At 52.2% G+C, this 17,355-nt stretch overlaps 1 protein-coding gene across 3 annotated transcripts in view; it reads right to left on the reverse strand.

Annotated features, from left to right (window-relative positions):
• LOC138818800 (spectrin beta chain, non-erythrocytic 2) overlaps nt 1-17,355 on the reverse strand; it is a 47,261-nt gene that overhangs the window by 16,170 nt on the left and 13,736 nt on the right. For all 3 annotated transcript variants that reach the window (XM_070009937.1, XM_070009938.1, XM_070009936.1), the window contains 14 exons: nt 15,937-16,088; nt 15,363-15,536; nt 14,059-14,150; nt 13,838-13,918; nt 13,455-13,570; nt 10,398-10,510; nt 10,064-10,251; nt 7,983-8,100; nt 7,316-7,474; nt 6,924-7,226; nt 5,645-5,798; nt 4,599-5,469; nt 1,846-1,983; nt 285-1,041 (listed from right to left, as the gene is read on the reverse strand). In XM_070009937.1, coding sequence (XP_069866038.1) covers nt 285-1,041; nt 1,846-1,983; nt 4,599-5,469; nt 5,645-5,798; nt 6,924-7,226; nt 7,316-7,474; nt 7,983-8,100; nt 10,064-10,251; nt 10,398-10,510; nt 13,455-13,570; nt 13,838-13,918; nt 14,059-14,150; nt 15,363-15,536; nt 15,937-16,088 — 3,416 coding nt within the window. The remainder of the gene's footprint in view (nt 1-284; nt 1,042-1,845; nt 1,984-4,598; nt 5,470-5,644; nt 5,799-6,923; nt 7,227-7,315; nt 7,475-7,982; nt 8,101-10,063; nt 10,252-10,397; nt 10,511-13,454; nt 13,571-13,837; nt 13,919-14,058; nt 14,151-15,362; nt 15,537-15,936; nt 16,089-17,355) is intronic.

The following is a 17,355-nucleotide window of genomic DNA, read 5'->3' on the forward strand; positions in this document are numbered from 1 at the left end:
GGCAAGATAGCCAGAGGGCTGTGAAGGGGCCCCTCTGACGAAGGCCCAAGGAGCTGAGCTGTGGGACCTCACCAGTGTAAATCCTGCTCTAGTTTCATTTCTTTTAAATAGTTATACGACTAGGCATGTCTTTTCTTTCTTCTACAGTTGATTTGAGTAAGACACATTTGAATTCATCACTCCCAGCCTTCTGACACCCTGCCTGCCATGCCGCTTCCTCAACTACTTCATTTTTCCTCCCCATTTTTCTCTTCTTCCAGGGCTCTAGCCTCCTGGACTCTCACCTGGCTGCTGAGCACCCCCTCGGCCTGGCGAGCATCCCGCAGGAACCCCTGGAAGCCGTGGGCCTGGGCCAGCCGGCCCTGTCTGCTCTCCCACATGCGGCCCAGCTCCTCCCAGCCGGTTCCTAGGGCCTCTAGTCGCTGGCGGAGGAAGAGGCACTGGGGATCCGCCTGGTCTCGGGTCACCTCCTCGCCCAAGGCCCGCAGGCGATGATACTCGCCCTGGGCCCGCTCCACCTCTCCTCGCAGGGCTGCGTGTTGGGCCAGGAGGGCCTCTGCCTCGGGCAGCGTGGCTGGCCCTTCCTCAGAGGCCACGGCCGTCTGTGTCCGGCCCAGCCATGCCTGGAAGTCATCCAAGCTGCGCAGGAAATCTTGCAGCCGCCGCGCTTCGCCCAGGGACTCCTCTCGACGTCGCATGGTGGCACGCAGGTCCTCCCAGCCCGTCTGCACCTCTCCAAGCCTTGCATTGATGGCAGAGGCTTGGGCTGGATGGCCGGCGGCTAAGGCATCTGCCTCTCTGGTCAATTCACCCACTCGGGCAGCGATGGCCTCCAGATCTCGCTCGGTGCCTGCCAGCTTCCGCTGCAGAGCCAGCACCCCCGCCAGGTCATTGCCCAGGCCCTGCGTGGACTCGATGACCTTGGTCTTTTCTCGCATCCAGGCCTGGGTCTCTGTGCACTCTAGGTGATAGTTCTGGATGCTCAGCGCGGAGGTCAGTGCTGCCTTCTTGCCGTCTGCCAGGGACCGAAACTGCCGCCACCTGCAAGGCCAGGGCAGCTCTGGCATCTGGAGCTGCTCACTTTCCGGTCCTAGCCACATATATCTGGAAGCGTCTTTCCTACTGCCCTGTCTTAGATAAACCACCTGCTTTTTTTTTTTGTTGGTCGTGGGGCTTGAACTCTGGGCCTGGGCGCTGTCCCTCAGCTCTTCAGCTCAAGGCGAGCGCTCTACCACTTGAGCTACAGCGCCACTTCCGGTTTTCTGGTGGTTTATTGGAGATAGGAGTCTCATGGTCTCTCCTGCCCGGGCTGGCTTTGAACTGCGATCCTCAGATCTCACCTCTTGAGTAGCTAGGATTACAGGCGTGAGCCACCAGCGCCCGGCAACCACCTGCTTTTGGAAAGAAGCTGTCCTCCATCCTGACCCTCACCTTTTCTCTCTGATGGTACTTGGTTTTGAACCCAGGACCTCATGTTTCCTACACAGCTGCCCTACCAAAGAGCTAAAACTCCGCCCTTTTTTAGAGTGAGATCAAATCTTGTGTGGCTTATTTATTTTTAATGTTTACTTTTGCAGGTACTGGGGCTTGAACTTGAGCTACTTTGGAACTGTGAGCTTCCTGATTACAGGTGTGAACTTCTGACTCCTTTTCTGAATGGCTTCCTATCAGTCTCCAGTCTCATTGGACTACCTTGACTTTGCTCGTTCATTGCTTTCCCTCTCCCAACATATCCCCTTCCTCCTTTCTAGCCCCCATCGCATCCTGCAGAACTCTTCCAGTTGCCATCCCCAGCTGCGGCAGTCTTTCTCAGGTGCCCGCGCTGCCCCATCCCTCAAAGCCCACCTGTGATTGAGCTGCTCCTGGGTGTTGACAATGCGGTCCTTGCCTGGTGGGTTGGCCTGTAGCAACTGCTCAGCAATGTCATTCACCGCAGTAATTCTCGCAGCCAGGGCATTCATTTCAGGCTCCAGGGTCTCGAACCTGGGTGGGGATAAGAGAGCAGGGCTTGAGCAGGGAGAGGCAGTGAGGCACCAGGCTCGTCCTTTAGAGACACCCAGAGGAACACCACTCCATCAGCACGAGGCTTCTGTCCTGGCCTCTCTGCCCTTCTTGGCCTACAGGAGAGGAACCTCCAACCCTCCCAACTCTAGGAGGAAAACTATTCCTAGGGATGCTCAGAAGGTCAAAGGTCAGGAACTGCACAAGCCCAACTCCACCCTGGCATTGCCAGGACCCTCACCTTTACCAGGACCTTGCTGCTCCTCCTGGGGCTCCCCCTTAGCCAGCTGCCCAGGCCCCATCCTCAGACAATAAGCAAAGGAAGGGATAATAAAAAATGTGTCTGATTGATAAAGTTGTAAAACATGCCTTCTTCCAGGGACAGCTGACATTCTAATAGGGGAGGGTCTACAAATGTGGCTCAAGCCTGGAAGCCTAGCTACCCACAAGGCTGAGAGACTCTTATCTCCAACTAACCACCAAAAAGCTGGAAGTGAAGCTGTGGCTCAAGTGGCAGAGTGCTAGCCTTAAGTGAAAAAGTTAAGGACACACACACACACACACACACACACACACACACACACACACACACACACACACACACACACACACACACACACACACACACACACACACACACACACACACACACACACACACACACACACACACACACACACACACACACACACACACACACACACACACACACACCTTGTAAAACATGGTGATATGTTTTTCAGCCCCAGCCTGTCATATCTCCTCAGTTCTGCAGTGTGAGGTAGGCACACACAGAAGTTAGGCCCATGAGCAGGCATCGCTCTGCTCCAACAAAGCTTTATTGTATCACAGCTAGCCCCAAGGGTTGTAGTTTGTCAAGCCCTGAAATAGGATATCTTGCAAACAAACAAACAAACAAACAAACAAATGCAATGGCCAGCGCCGGTGGCTCACACCTGTAATCCTAGCTACTCAGGAGGCTGAGATCTGAGGATCACGGTTCAAAGCCAGCCCAGGCAGAAAAGTCCATGAGATTCTTATCTCCAATAAACCACTAGAAAACCAGAAGTGGCACTGTGGCTCAAGTGGTAGAGCGCTCGCCTTGAGCTGGAGAGTGCAGGGATAGCACCCAAGCCCAGAGTTCAAGCCCCACCACCGACAAAAAATAAAAAATAAAAAATGCAATGACACATTTAGAACACATTTAGAATACATTTAGAACCATGAGGAAATTTAAGGACCGGTAGTAGGTGATATCAAGGAATTGGTAGTTTTGTTGTATTTGATAATGGTATTGAGGTGCTGTTAGAAAAATGTACTTTCTAAATTACTTCAATATTTATTATTTCATGAATAATGCAATTGCATGAGAGATTAATCAGTATGTTTGCCTAAAAACATTGGTAATTTCAAAGTCTCAGCTACTATAACTCAATCCACAATTAAAAAGCAATGTTGTTGCTAGGAACACTTTCTCTTTTCATTTTTTTGTCTGTTGTGGGGCTTGGGCGCTATCTCTAAGCAATTTTGCTCAAGGCTGGCACTGTACCACTTTGAGCCATAGCACCACTTCTGGTTTGTTTTTTTTTTTTTTTGGTAGTTAATTGGAGATAAAAGTCTCATGGGGGCTTTTCAGCCCAGGCTGGCTTTGAACTGCAATCTTCAGATCTTAACCTCCAGAGTAGTTAGGATTGCAGGCGTGAGCCACCAACGCCTGGCTACTTCATCTTTTTTAAAGGGGCTACTGGGAAATACAAGAGTGAAATGATAACACTGGGGACTCGTTTTTTTGTTTGTTTTGTTTTGTTAGTCATGGGGCCTGAACTCTGCGCTTGGGCGCTGTCCCTCAGCTCTTCAGCTGAAGGCTAGCGCTCTACCACTTGAGCCACAGAGCCACTTCTGGCTTTTTCTGCTTATGCAGTATGGAGGACTCAAACCCAGGGCCTCATGCATGTGAGGCAAGCACTCTACCACTGAGCCACCTTCCCAGCCCATGGGGACTTGCTTTTTAGAAAGGAAATGAATCAAATAGAGCAATATGCTGACAATAATGGAATCTCGGTGACGGGTGCATAGATCTTGTCATAATACAGCCTCTACTTTTGACTATGTCCAACATTTTAAATAAAACTAAAGGCAGGGAGTTAGCCAGGCACCAGTGTTTCACCTTGATAATCCTAACTACTCAGGAGAGGCTGAGCTCTGGAGGATTACAGTTTGAAACCAGCCTGGGCAGAAAAGTCCATGAGATTCTGTTTTCAAAGTAACCAGCACAAAGCAGTGCTGGAGTGTGACCCAAGTGGTAAAGTGTCAGCCAAACAAGCTGAGTGAGCATAAGGTCCTGAATTCCCCAGAAAAAAAAGCAGAATGCTTGGGGCATGGCTAAAGTGGTTGAAAACCTGCTTAGGTTCAAGACCCTAGGTTCAAACGTCATTACCATCACAAAACAAAATCCTAAAAGCAATCATTGAGACTGACTCAGAGGGCTGTAGTTAAGGCTCAAGGCGCGTAGTGGGCAGCTGACAGTGGGAGCAGGCAGCCCCCGTTCCCGCCTCGGCTCCCAGGCACTGCGCCCTTTGGGAGCTCTCAGGTCTTACCTCTGCTGCACCACCTCCAGGTCCTCCAGGCGCTCAGGCAGGGCCATGCCGTTGAGCCACTGCTCCTTCTCCTCCACCCAGAGCCCACAGGCTCCCGCCTCGCTGAGCATAGTGTAGAGTGCCAGGGCGGCCTCCAGGGCCCGCGCCCGCTCACCCGCCCGGGCCTGCAGCTCCTCGTAGTGCTGCTCCAGAGCAGGCACTCTGCCCTGCACCTCAGCTGTGTGGCTCAGTGCGGGCGGCAGGGCTGCGGCCTGCTCCCTCAAGGCATCCAGGGTGGGCCGGTGGCCTCGGATCTCCTCTTCCAAGGCCCGGTGCTGCCTGGCCAGGGCCTGTGTGGAGAACTCATCGTGCCCGACCTCAGGGCTGGAAACCAGGCGCAATGCATCCACCAACCAGGCCTCCATGTCGTTTGCATCTGCCTGGAACTGGTAAAGGCTGGCGGCCTGTGCCAGCCGCTGGGCACGCTCCTCGGCCAGGGCCTCCAGCCGTTCCCACTGGGCCTGGAGCTCGGCTGCGCGGGCAGCAGCCTGGCTGGCTCCAGGGTGGCCCTCGGCAACCAGCTGCTGGCCTTGCTCCAGAGTGAGCTTCAGGGGCCCCAGCCGGCCGCTCATCTCCCCACGCAGAGCCGTGTGCTTATTGAGCAGGCGGAGGGCACCTGTCAGGTCCCGACCTGTGTCGGCCGAGGCCAGGAGGTGCTGCTGCTCCCGCACCCAGGCCTCCGTCTCGCCCACCTCCCAGAGGAACCGCCACAGGCGCCGCGACTCCTCCAGGCGGGCCCGTCGGGCTGCTGCCAGCTCACACAGGGCCTCATAGCTCTGCTCCAGGTTGGCTACCCGCTCCGACACCAGCTGTGGGTCACATGGTCTGTATTCTGGAAAAGTCAGGCCAGAGATCAAGAGCTCTGCCTGTTTCCCATCCCAGTGAGGAACCCCCTTACCTGCCCTGATAGACTTCCCTCCCTGGCCCTAGCTGTCATCACTCATCCTCCCACAGGCTCTCCTGTCTCCAGGTTTCCCTGCCCAAGGCCTCTGCCTTCCCATTTTCACCTTTCCCGGGGTCGCAGAAGCGCAGGGCAGAGGCACTGACGGCCCGCACCCTCTCAGCCTGCACAGCAATGTCTGCTTCCACCAGCTCATGCAGCTGCAGCAGGTCCTCCACTCCGGCCAGGTGCTTGCCCAGGTCCTGAGACTGCAGCCGGCCCTGCCAGGCGTACACAGCAAGCTTGTGCCCAACTCCTAACCAGGTGCACATGCCAATCTCACTCCCTCCTCTTCCTTCCATCCCCTTAAGACAACCGCAGTGTTGTGCCCTAGTGAGCACGCCTGAGCTCTCTCTCTCGCTTTCTCTCTCTCTCTCCACACACACACACACACACACACACACACACACACACACACACACAATGTCCAAGTTCTGCCCCAGCGCTGGCTCCCTGTCCTCAGCATCCTCTCCTGCGTGGAACAACTTTCCAACTAAATCATGCTCCCAGGATCTTTGCTGTGACTCATCTTCTCAGCCCTAGAATCCCAGCTCTGCCGCAGCACCCCAGCACCCTTCACTGTGTCTCCCAGACCTGCCCTCAGCTCTTCCCTAGTAAACTGCAGCTGCGCCTGACTGCTCTGTGTGCAGCCACTCAGGCCTTCTGCACAATGTATCCAAGCTACTTCTCAAAACGGAAGACAGAATCCTATCTCTCCCTTCCCCAAAACCTCCTGAGCACCTCAAATGCTCTGTGTTACTTAGGGAAAAAAATCCAAACTCCTTGACCAGGCCTATAATGCACTAAGTCAACTGGCAGCTCCCGCTTTACTCCCCGAGATCCTAGGGGCTCGAGCATGTTAGGCAAGTACTCTATCACTGGGCTGTATCTCCAGTCCCAGTTTTGAGTTGATCTATCTTATATTAGTTATTCCAGGGGATTTCACAGTTACCTTTGCACACGTTTACAACATATTCCAATCAATCTCACTCCTTCTATCACTTTTTTATGGGCAGGCTCTTGCTATGTAGCCTAGGCTGGCTTTGAACTCGTCATCCTCTAGCCTCAACCTCCCAAGTGCTAGGGATGACAGGCCTGAGCCACCGTACCTGGCTCTGCTCCCTCCTTCATCTCTTTCCACAGCCTCACATAGCTATAGTCTTTCTTCTCATCCCATACCACACTTAGTCTAGTCTCCCTGAGCCCATGTTTTATTAGAACTGGGATGTCCTCCCCCTGCACTGGCATGTGCTCTACAGAGCTGGGCTCAGTGGTGGAGTTAAGGCACTGTAGCAACACCCCCAGGACTCCCGCCCACCTGAGCCCCACCAGGGATGGCCAACTACCTTCATCTCTGCCATCCAGTCCATGAGGTAGAGCAGGTCCTGAAACACCTTCTGCAGATCCAGGTTGAGGAGAAGCCGCTCCCGCCGGGCGGCCACCATCTGCCGCAGGAAGTCCCAGAGCCTGGCCACGTTGTGCTGCCGAGCAGAGATGCGCTTGATGTCGTGATAGCGCTCAGCTGCCAGCTCTGCGGCCACCGCATCCACGGCCTGCACCCGGCCACTGTAGGCCACAATGTCTGTCTCGATGGCTTCGTGCTTCCGCACCGCTGCCTCCACGGCCGCCAGCTCCAGCCCAAAGTTGTCCTGTGGCAGAGGCCAGGAAGGGAGGTGATGGATGTGGTGTTTCAGCTCCTCTCCACCCTGCAGTCTATTTCTTCCCCCTTGCATCCTACCTGGGACACAAGGCGCTGGTTCTCGCTGAGCCAGGTCTCCCGCATGGCGGCCTTGCGATCGAAGCGTGCGGCCAGCTGCTCCAGCTTCTCCTGGCGGATCAGCTCTGTGCGCAGGGCCAGCTCACGCTCATGCTCAGCTTTCTCCAGCCGCTCCCAGGCCTGTGCAGTGCAGACAAGAGGAGCAGACAGGGTCAGGGAGGACGGTCAGCAGAGCTAAGGCCCAGCAAAGTCCCCTGGTGGCGGGGTCTAGCATGGGTCTGACTGCAGTCAGTAAGGCTTTTACAGGAATGAGAGGTGCTGGGCGTGGCCTGCAGCCATGTAAGAAACACGTTTGCTTCTGGACAAGGGCCAAGATGGCAGTGGCAGGACTATGGGAGATTCTTATTTTGTTATTATGCTTATAAAATACTTGTGAAAACTTATAAATAGAGAGAGTTGGGGCTGTGTGGAGCATGATTTCTCATGTGAACCTGTATGAAGAATGAGAACGGAAAGGAGTGACACCAGAGTCCCAACAGGGGTGGCTGCAGTGGGATGGAGAATCTAGTAATGGTAGTGGGGCTCAGGGGAGGTGACAAGGGCCCTAGGTTAGGGCAGATATGAAAGGTGTCTGGGCCAGGGACCGCCAAGGGCTGTCATCTGTGGGACAGCATGGCAGGTCACAGACCTTATTGATGTCGGAGATGAGCCGACCCTCTCGGGGCGTGTAGACCTTCTGGTTGTTGGCCCGCAGTTTGCTCTGGATGGTGAAGAGCAGCACCTCCAAATTCCCCTTCTCGGTGAACCTGAGGTGGGCGGGGGGCAAGTTAGCATCAGAGGCAATGGCCACAGGGGCCCAGGAAGTTGACTTTACAACACAGAGTGTCCTGTGTCCTTTTCTTCTCACAAAACCAATACATAGTCTTTGCAAGCAACCCAGAAAATACTGGCAAACCCAAAGAACATTTCAATGTAATTAAAAACCACAGAGAAATGACGACCACAGGAGCCCTTGTACACAGTGTTGATTGCGGCTGGGGTGCCAGCATAGCCACTTCTAACGCATCAAGAACTCACTTGCTGTGAATTGGGCTAGCACTCGCTCTCTGAGTATCCCTCATTTTCTGGTTGAGAAAATTGAGGCATAGGAAGGTTAAATAAGTTGCCCAATATTCAAACCTGTTAAATATTAGAGCTAGGATTTGAACTCTTGGCTCTTAAGCATTTTCTTCTCTGTGGCCCACAAAGAACACTTTGAGCATGTTTCTCCAATTATTTTTCATGTCAATAAAAGCATTTCTTTGATACTATTTTCTGTAGTGTCTCATGACTAATTTTTCTTTCATGAAGCTCACATTGATGAACATCCTTGAAGCTAGCTACATCTTTGTTGAATATTCAGGCAAAGGGTACAGCTCAAATCATTTCCCTGTACTATATGAGAATGGTTGTTTACTGGATTAATATTTAGTTTTGGAGCTGACACATAACTCCAAAAGAACTCAATGATTAGAAAAAAAAAAAAAAAGGGAAGCCAAGCACTGGTGGCTCATGCCTGTAATCCTAGCTACTCAGGAGGCTGAGATCTGAGACAGGTTCAAAGTCAGCCCAAGCAGGAAAGTCCCTGATACTTATCTCCAATCAACTACCAGAAAACCAGAAATGGTGCTACAGCTCAAAGTGGTAGAGCACTAGCCTTAAGCAAAAGCTCAAGCCCTATAGCTGACAAAAAAAAGAAGGAAGAGAAGGAGGGAGGGAGGAAAGAAGGAAGGAAGGAAGGAAGGAAAGAAGGAAGGCAGGCAGGCAGGCAAGCAGACACAAGCTCACATCTTTAATCCTAGCTATTCAGGAGGTTAGATCTGAGAATTGAGGTTCAAACCAGCCTGGGCAGAGAAATCCATGGGACTCTTATCTCCAACTAGCCACCAAAAAAAGCCAGAAATAGGGGTGTGCCTCAAGAGGTGGAGCACTATCCCTGAGCAAAAGACGGAGTCAGAACTGGAGGCCCTGAATCCAAGCTTACTTCTTGGCACAAAAGAAAACACCCCACCCCCCCAAAATATCAACAGTAACAACAAAAGCTTTAGCATGTGCTATACAGAACTGCAAACAGGGGCTGGGAAGGTAGCTCAGTGGTAGAGTGCTTGCCTCACAAGCATGAGGCCCTGGGTTTGATTCCTCAGCACTACGTAAGCAGAAAAAGCCGGAATTGGCACTGTGGCTCAAGTGGTAGAGTGCTAGCCTTGAGCTGAAGAGCTGAGGGACAGCGCCCAGGCCCAGAGTTCAGGCCCCACAACCGACAAAAAAACAAAACAAAACTGAAAACAGCAAGTCCACATGTAAAATCAGATAATTGCTAAAATATATAAATCATTAAAAAAAACAAAACAAAAGCCACCTCTGCAAGGCTCACGTTCCCAACCGTCCTCCCAAGGCTGGCTATGCTCTGCCTGTTCCCGTGGGAGGACTGGGTGCTAAGACCCAAGACAGGGGCACTAGTAGCCTCACCTGATGGACTGCAATGACTCGGCACACCCGAGCAAACCTTTCCACAGTGTACTTTTTAAAAACAGCTTCAGTCATTTAAAATGTGTTTTGGACCAACTATGTTTGTCTGCAGTGCTTTGAGCTGGGGTAAATGCACCTCTGAAGCACTTATGCACTGCCAAATAATCCTCCCCAAAAGGCTGCCCTAATTTTGGCTTCCCTTTATGTGAGCCCGGCTCAGGGCAGGCATGTCCCAGCAGGGTGAAACCCAGGGGCACCTACTTGGGTGGCTTCTCCACTGTGCGGTAGGAATTGAAGGACTGAAGCTGGTTCTGGACCCCACTGAGAGAGTTGGCCAGCTGCCGGTCATTGAGGGTCACAATGGTTTGCTCAATCCACTGCAGCAGTTCTGAGGCCAGGGACTCATACTTTTCCACTAGGCGTTCTGCCTCCATGGCGTGGTCCAGCACCTGGGAGACAGGAGATGGGAGGCTTGGTGAACTGCCCGGTCCTGCATCTAGGCTTTACAGGAGTAAGACCTGGGCCCTGCCCCCTCCACCCTTTCCACCTACTGCATCACAGTGTGTGTATGGCTGGGAGGGGGAGGAGGGATTACCTTGCCAATTCTTTTGCCTTCTACAGCCAAGGCCTTCATCTTGGAGAAATAGTGGTAGTAGGTAGCCACGTATGTAATGATGGATTTCTCATCTGGTTGGTCCACATTCACATCTGAAGAAAAGGACCCCTCGGGTCAGGCAGACACCAGAAACCCGCGTCCCAGCAGTAGGCCCAAAACCCGAATCACTTCCCGCGTACCCAGGATCCCAGCCCTTTAAGGCTGGTATTTTTTTCTGGCCCTCTTCAGAGCCAAGTCACAGCTCAACCATTTCCACGAAAGGGGCCTAAAACCAAGCTCCCCTTTTGTTTTTCTTTCTCCTAGACATGAGAAGGGCCCCCCAAGCTGAGAATAAAACCTAGAAGCCTAGGAGGCTTTGGCTGAGTATACCTAGTGGACAAACTTGTTTGGAGAGGAGAGAGGGGGGACAGCCAAAAGCAAGTCAAGAAACAGTCTGTCCATTTGGAGATGGGTCACAGACTTACAGAAACCTAAGTTGACAGCTTCAGGGACAGTGGGACAGCAGGTACAAACTAAGCCTACTGGAAGTGGTACTGTGGCTCAAGTGGTAGAGCGCTTGCCTTGAGCTGAAGAGCTGAAAGAAAGCTCCCAGGCCCAGAGTTCAAGTCCCGTGACCGATAAAAAAACAAAAAACAAAACAACTAAGCCTACTGACTCCAGATGCAACAGAGTAGGGAGGGAGGCCAGCTGTCAGCACCACCATGGAGCTGTTTCCAGTCTTGATCCCAAAGCTCAGCCAAGGTCTGTCCAAGCAGGAGCGCATCCTTCAAGCTCAGACAGCCTCCATCACTAGACCAAGGCTATGACTTGGAATCCCTGGGTTTTCTGAATTGAACCAGATTTGGTCCTACTGGAAGTAGTACTATGAGACTGGAAGCCCCTCCACACTTCTGAAAGCATTCCCACAGGCATCCCAAGTCATTCACACGGCTACCAACATCATCTCACACGTCACAGACAGAACACTTAGTTTTACTTCACACTTTACATCATAGCCAGGCTTCTTAAAGTCTGGTCTAGGAATGCTGCACTACCACTACTTTTGTCCCAGACAGCCGAAGCTTATCATCCTGGACAGAGGAGATAGGGTTACTATGGGTGGCCCAGGAAAAGGAGGCAGTGACTGAGATCCACACTTGACAACGAGGTGAGAGCTCACCTTTCCTTTACTGGCTAAGCCCAGATAGTTCTGCTCTGCAGAGGTGAAGAGGACCTGAACTCTGGAGCCAGGCTTGCTGAACAAGAATCCAGCTCTGCCAACTGTGTGACCTTGGGCAAATCAATTGACCTTTTTGGTTTGTTTTTTTTTTTGGTCCAGTCGTGGGGCCTGAACTCTGGGCCTGGGTGCTGTCCATCAGCCCTTCAGCTCAAGGCTAGCACTCTACCACTTGAGCCACAGCGCCACTTCTGGCTTTTTTTTTTCTGCTTATGTGGTGCTGAGGAATCGAACCCAAGGCCTCATGCATGCAAGGCAAGCACTCTACCACTGAGCCACCTTCCCAGCCCATCAATTGACCTTTATAAGCCCTGCCTTCTCTTCCATAAACTAAGGATAATAATGGTTCTGATTTCAGAGGGGTTTGTAAGGACTCAATTAATTAAAGCATGTCACATGCTGCGCAGTGCCAGGTACACAGTAAGGGCCGGGACGCTGGCTGAGGACAAGTGCTCAGATCTCAAAGTTAGGTAGTTTTACTTCAGAGCCCTAGTAGTTTAGAAGTAAGGTCCTCGAAGAGCACATGAACTAGTCCTCTTATTTTAAACTTGAGGAAACCGAGGCACAGAGAGGCTAACAGACTGGCTATAAGTCACAAGCTGGCTCTGGGATGGGGCTAGGATAGAACCCAGAGCCATCTTCCTATAGACTTTTTTCTTCCTTTCCCTTCCTTTTTTTTTTTTGGTCGGTCGTGGGGCTTGAACTCTGGGCCTGGGTGCTGTCCCTCAGCTCTTCAGCTCAAGGCGAGCGCTCTACCACTTGAGCTATAGCGCCACTTCCGGTTTTCTGGTAGTTTATTGGAGATAGGAGTCTCACGGTCTTTCTTGCCCGGGCTGGCTTTGAACCGCGATCCTCAGATCTCAGCCTCCTGAGTAGCTAGGATTACAGGCGTGAGCCACCAGTGCCCGGCCCTTTTTTTCTTTTTTATACTACTTGGGTTGGAATTCAGCCTCTTGCTTGCTAGGCAGGTGCTTTATCACTTGAGCCACACCTCCAGCCCTTTTTTCCCCCACTGGTTGATAGGATCTCATTTTTTGTCTGGGCCTGTACCTACTTTCTGTTTCCCGCCATAGTTGAGATGATAGGTGAGCATCATCACACTCAACTATTAGTTGAGAAAGAGTCCTGGAACTTTTGGCCCAGGCTGGCCTTGCTCCATGATCTACCCAATCTCAACCTCCTGAGGAGCTAAGCTTACAGGGATGAACCACTATTCCTGGTGTTTTATCTCTTTCTCTCTGCCTCTCTCCTTCTCTCCCCTTCCTCCACTCCCTCTTCCTCTCTCCCTCCCTTCCCCTCTCCTCTCTCTGTCTGTATCTCCGTGTTTCTGTCTCTCTCTCTCTTTTTCTAGGGTCTCATTATGTAGCCCAGGATGGCTTTGAACTTGTAATCCTTCTGCTTCTACCTGAGTAGTATTACAATCATGAACCACCATACCCACCTAAAAATTCATATTTTTAAGCTAGGCACTGGTGGCTCACCCATGTAATCCTAGCTACTCAAGAGGCTGAGGTATGAGAATTGTGGTTCAAAACCATCCCAGGCAGGAAATTATCTTCAATTAACTAGCAAAAAAACAATTAAGTGAGAGTACTGATGCAAAAAAGAAAATTTCCTGGTATTAACACATACTTCAGTGGGTTTTTTTGTTACATTCACAACCATCACTATTACCCAGTTCCAGAGTATTTTCATCATTCCCTCCCCCTAAAAACCCCTGTAACCATAGGCAGGTGTTCTCCATCCACCCCTCCCAGCTCCTGACAACCCCAGTCTGCCTCCCATCTGCCCTACCCTTGTTTTGCAGAGCTCCAGCCTACCTTCGGGGTCCAGCAGCTTTGTGAGGCCCAGCTCCTTTTCAGCCAGATTGAAAGCATTTTGCAGATTGTAGTGGGCATTGCACTTCTTCAGGGACTCAAAATCCAGCAGATCTGGCCTGGAGGGGAGAAGCCAGAAGGCCCCAAAAGTGCTTGAGGTCCCAAAGAAGTAAATTCACTCCTACCTTTATCCCTGCCTCCAAGTCAAATTATTTTTTGGAAGGCAACACCCCAAGCCTTCCCCCATTGCTCCCATCCCTAGCTTCCCATCCTAAGTCCTCTATGCAGCACAGTGCCCCCACATTCCTTACGGCTCTTCTCCTGGCTTCTGGGTGCACATGCACCCCTGGGCCACTAACCCACATGTCTGCTAACTGTCTTCTCACCGGTGTTTGTGCACGATGGCGTTGAAGGCCAGTCCATCCCTCCAGCTGGTGGTGAAGTTGTGCACGTTGACATTGGGATATCTATAAACAGAGACCAGAAAAGAACGGTGAGTGGGGTTGAGCCCCAGTCTGTGCAGGACATGGTCTCTGGAGGCTGTCCTTCATCTACTGTGCGGCGTAGGTGTCGCCCACCCCACGGCCACGCCCCCGGGCTTCCTCACCCTGCCGTCTTCATCTGGCACCACAGCAGCAGGGCATCTTTGGCTGACTTCTTCTCCTTGTTGTCTTCTGTTTCCACACTGATGTCTTGGATCTAAGGAAGGAAGCAAGGGAGTGTCCCTCATTCCCTGGACAGGAGCTCTTGGTGTTGTCAGAGGCACTCAGAGAGAAATGGAAGGAAATGACGCTTGAGATGACTCTTGAAGGGGTGAAGGGACAGAGCCTGGACTCCCTTCAACCTAGACTCGTAACACGAATCATTGGGTCCAAGGAATTTGAGGTGGGACGGCAATGTGGAAGTGCCCAAGAGTACAGGGAGCTGGTTCCTCCAGGTGGGGAATGCAGGTGGATGAGAGACCATTTTCTGCATGGCTTTCAGGGGTGAGGCACAAGGAACTCTGCTTAGGACTGAAAAGGACAGGGAGGCCAAGCAGGGAGGATGGGGGGGCCAGCAAGACAGCTGAGATGGGACCCAGAAGCATAACAGAGGGGGTGACCAGACTTCCCTTGGACTTCTAAAACTCTATGCAGTGAAGGACCATTTATAAAACTTCCTGTTCCTCATGGACCAAGCTGGGGTCCTTAATACACAAGACTAGCACCCAAAACAGACTCCAGGGAACTTTGCCAACACCAAACAGTTCTCTGCCCTGTGGAGCGAGGCTAGCTGCCTCACTGAGTGTATGGAGAACTGCTCTATAAGGTGTGAGATATGGATTTTTTTTTTTTTTGGTCGGTTGTGGGACTTGAACTCAGCCTGGGCACTGTCCCTCAGCTCTTCAGCTCAATGCTAGCACTCTGCCACTTGAGCCACAGCACCACTTCTGGTTTTCTGAGTGGTTTATTGGAGATAAGAGTCTCGTGGACTTTCCTGCCTGAGCTGGCTTTGAACTGTGATCCTCAGATCTCAGCCTCTGGTGTAGCTAGGATGACAGGTGTGAGCCACCGGCACCCAGGCAGATGCTTGTTTTTTGTTTTTTCCCTACAAATCCTGGGGCTTGAACTCAGGGCCTGGGCACCATCCCTGAACTTCTCTTGCTCAAGACCAGTACTCTTACCACTTGAGCCACAGCTCTACTTCCAGCTTCCTTGGGGGGAGTTTATTGGAGATATGAGTCTTACAGTCTTTCCTGCCCAGGCTGGCTTCAAACTGTGATCCTTAGGTCTCAGCTTCCTGACAAGCTAGGTTTACAGGGGTGAGCCACTGGTGCCAGACTTCTATTTTTGTATTTGTCTATCACAGGCCAGCAGGAACTGTGGTGCAAAACCAGTGCATGGTCCACACCCTGGTTAGTGCTGACAGTACCTGGAATCGAAGGATGATGGTCCAGACCAGCCCAAGAGTCAGACGGTGGTTCCCGTCTACGATGTCGTGGGAACCCATGTTTTCCAGGTGTACCTTCTGCTCCTTCAGAAACTGCAGGGCCTTGTCCACATTCTCCAGGCAGTGGATTCGCATGCGGCCCTTAGTTGGTTTTGGCTGTTGGGGAACAGGGGGGAGTATAGTGACAAGTGACACACGGGCTCCTGGGTTTCCTTCTTCTTCCCCAGCCTTCCCAGTGCTCTCCTTCAGGAACATGAGGACAGCCCCAGGACCAGGCTGAAGGTCATGGAGCCCAGGCTGGGGTTACAGATGAGGCTTGGCCAGATTAAGATTCCCAAGGGAATTAATTGCACCCAGAGCGAGCGGGAAAAGAAATGTTTTCAATGGGGCCACTGTTCCTGTCTCTGCAAAGCAGGGCGCCCACGTAATCCACCCAGCAAAGCCGCTCCAAATGAGCCCATCCTCTGGGCAGAGGGGCTGCTGTGTTCTGCCCCTCTTGTGGCTTTCCCCGTTTTGGTCCCTGGGGCTCCCTCCTCCCTCTGTGACAGGTGCTCACCAGTGTCTCTCCTGAGAGCACCTCCAGGAGCCTCAGGAGGTTGCGCCCGTCCCGCAGGTCGCTGTACAGGTCTCCCACCCGGCAGGTCACCCGGGCCAGGTGTGAGTTCACCCACTTGGTGAAGGTTTTCTTCTGCACTGCTTCTCGCTCATCTGTGGTGGCAACATGAGGTCATTTCTGTCCTTCAAGTACAGTGTGCCTACTTCTAAAACCAGTTGTTGGGGTGGGGGTCAGGGGGCCTGAGGAAGCAGAGGAAGTGATGTCTGGGGAGATGAGAGGAAGGAAGACGGCCAGGAGGAGAACCCAGAAGAGCTGGGAATGGAGAAATGGAAATGAGCTTGACGACAAAGAACAAGAAAGGGAAGAGAGGAAATAAGCTTTGCGAAGACAGGATGGAAGCAACGGTACAGGAAGCGCGGGGATCAGGCTTTGCGATGTAACAGTGGTGAAACCCTGGGGAAGTTTTCCATCCATTAGAGCCTCAATTTTCCCATCTGTTACATGGGCACATTCCTTTTATTTCCATATTTCGATTGGTTAAATGAGATAGTAGTATGAGACACCAAGTTGATGCCTGGTGCGTGGCTCCCTGATTAAGTACTGGGATAGAGGTAGATTCTCATCGTCTCAGCCATGGCTGAAAGGAGGCACGGGCTGAAAACAGGGCTGTGGTCCTTCCAGGTGGCCGACAGGTAGAACTGACAGAGTTAGATACCAATCTCAAGAACAAAAAGGGAGGGGGGGGGCCAGGCAAAGTGCACAGGAAGATTCTTGATATGGATGAAGCTTCCACCCTTTGTTCATTGCGGAGGGAAGAAAGAGGCTCAGGCATGGGAAGCTGCTCCACAGGCTGGTGTGACCTGACCTCAGAGATGACCTCCGGGGTGAGGACCTGGCCCCAGTAGCCAGGGCATGAAGAGTTACTGTGGACTCCATCTCAGCACCAGCATCTCAGAAACTGAAAAGACTCCTCCCTTAATCTCACGTTCCAGGGCACCTCACCCATAAAAAACAGCAACACGCCCAAGTCTGTTCCTGTCTACCTCACCTCCAGCCCCTGTACCTGTGCCAAACCCGGGGTCCTCATGGCTGTGTGGGCCGCCCTGTAGCACCTGTGGCACCCACATGTCTCTGGGCCTCTTTTCAGGGTCTATAGGCCCTGCCTAGGCTAGGGACGGCCAGGGATTTCCAGACATTACTGGGTTGAGGAGGAGGGCAGCCTGCCCTGGTATTACGCCTGGGGTGAGGCCATGTTGGCACACAGGTAGAAAGAAAGTAGAAAGAGGAGTAGCTAGAAAAAATGGGCAAAACCAAACTCAGAATGTAATGTCACAAGTCGAACCCATAACATCCTAGACACACAGGCCCTAAAACACAATGGCGTTCGAACACCCCTCTTCAGACAGCTTCCCAGGCTCT

Source organism: Dipodomys merriami, unplaced genomic scaffold (genome assembly GCF_024711535.1).
Source record: "Dipodomys merriami isolate MVZ:Mamm:240054 unplaced genomic scaffold, mDipMer1.0.p SCAF_78, whole genome shotgun sequence".
Taxonomy (NCBI): domain Eukaryota; kingdom Metazoa; phylum Chordata; class Mammalia; order Rodentia; family Heteromyidae; genus Dipodomys; species Dipodomys merriami.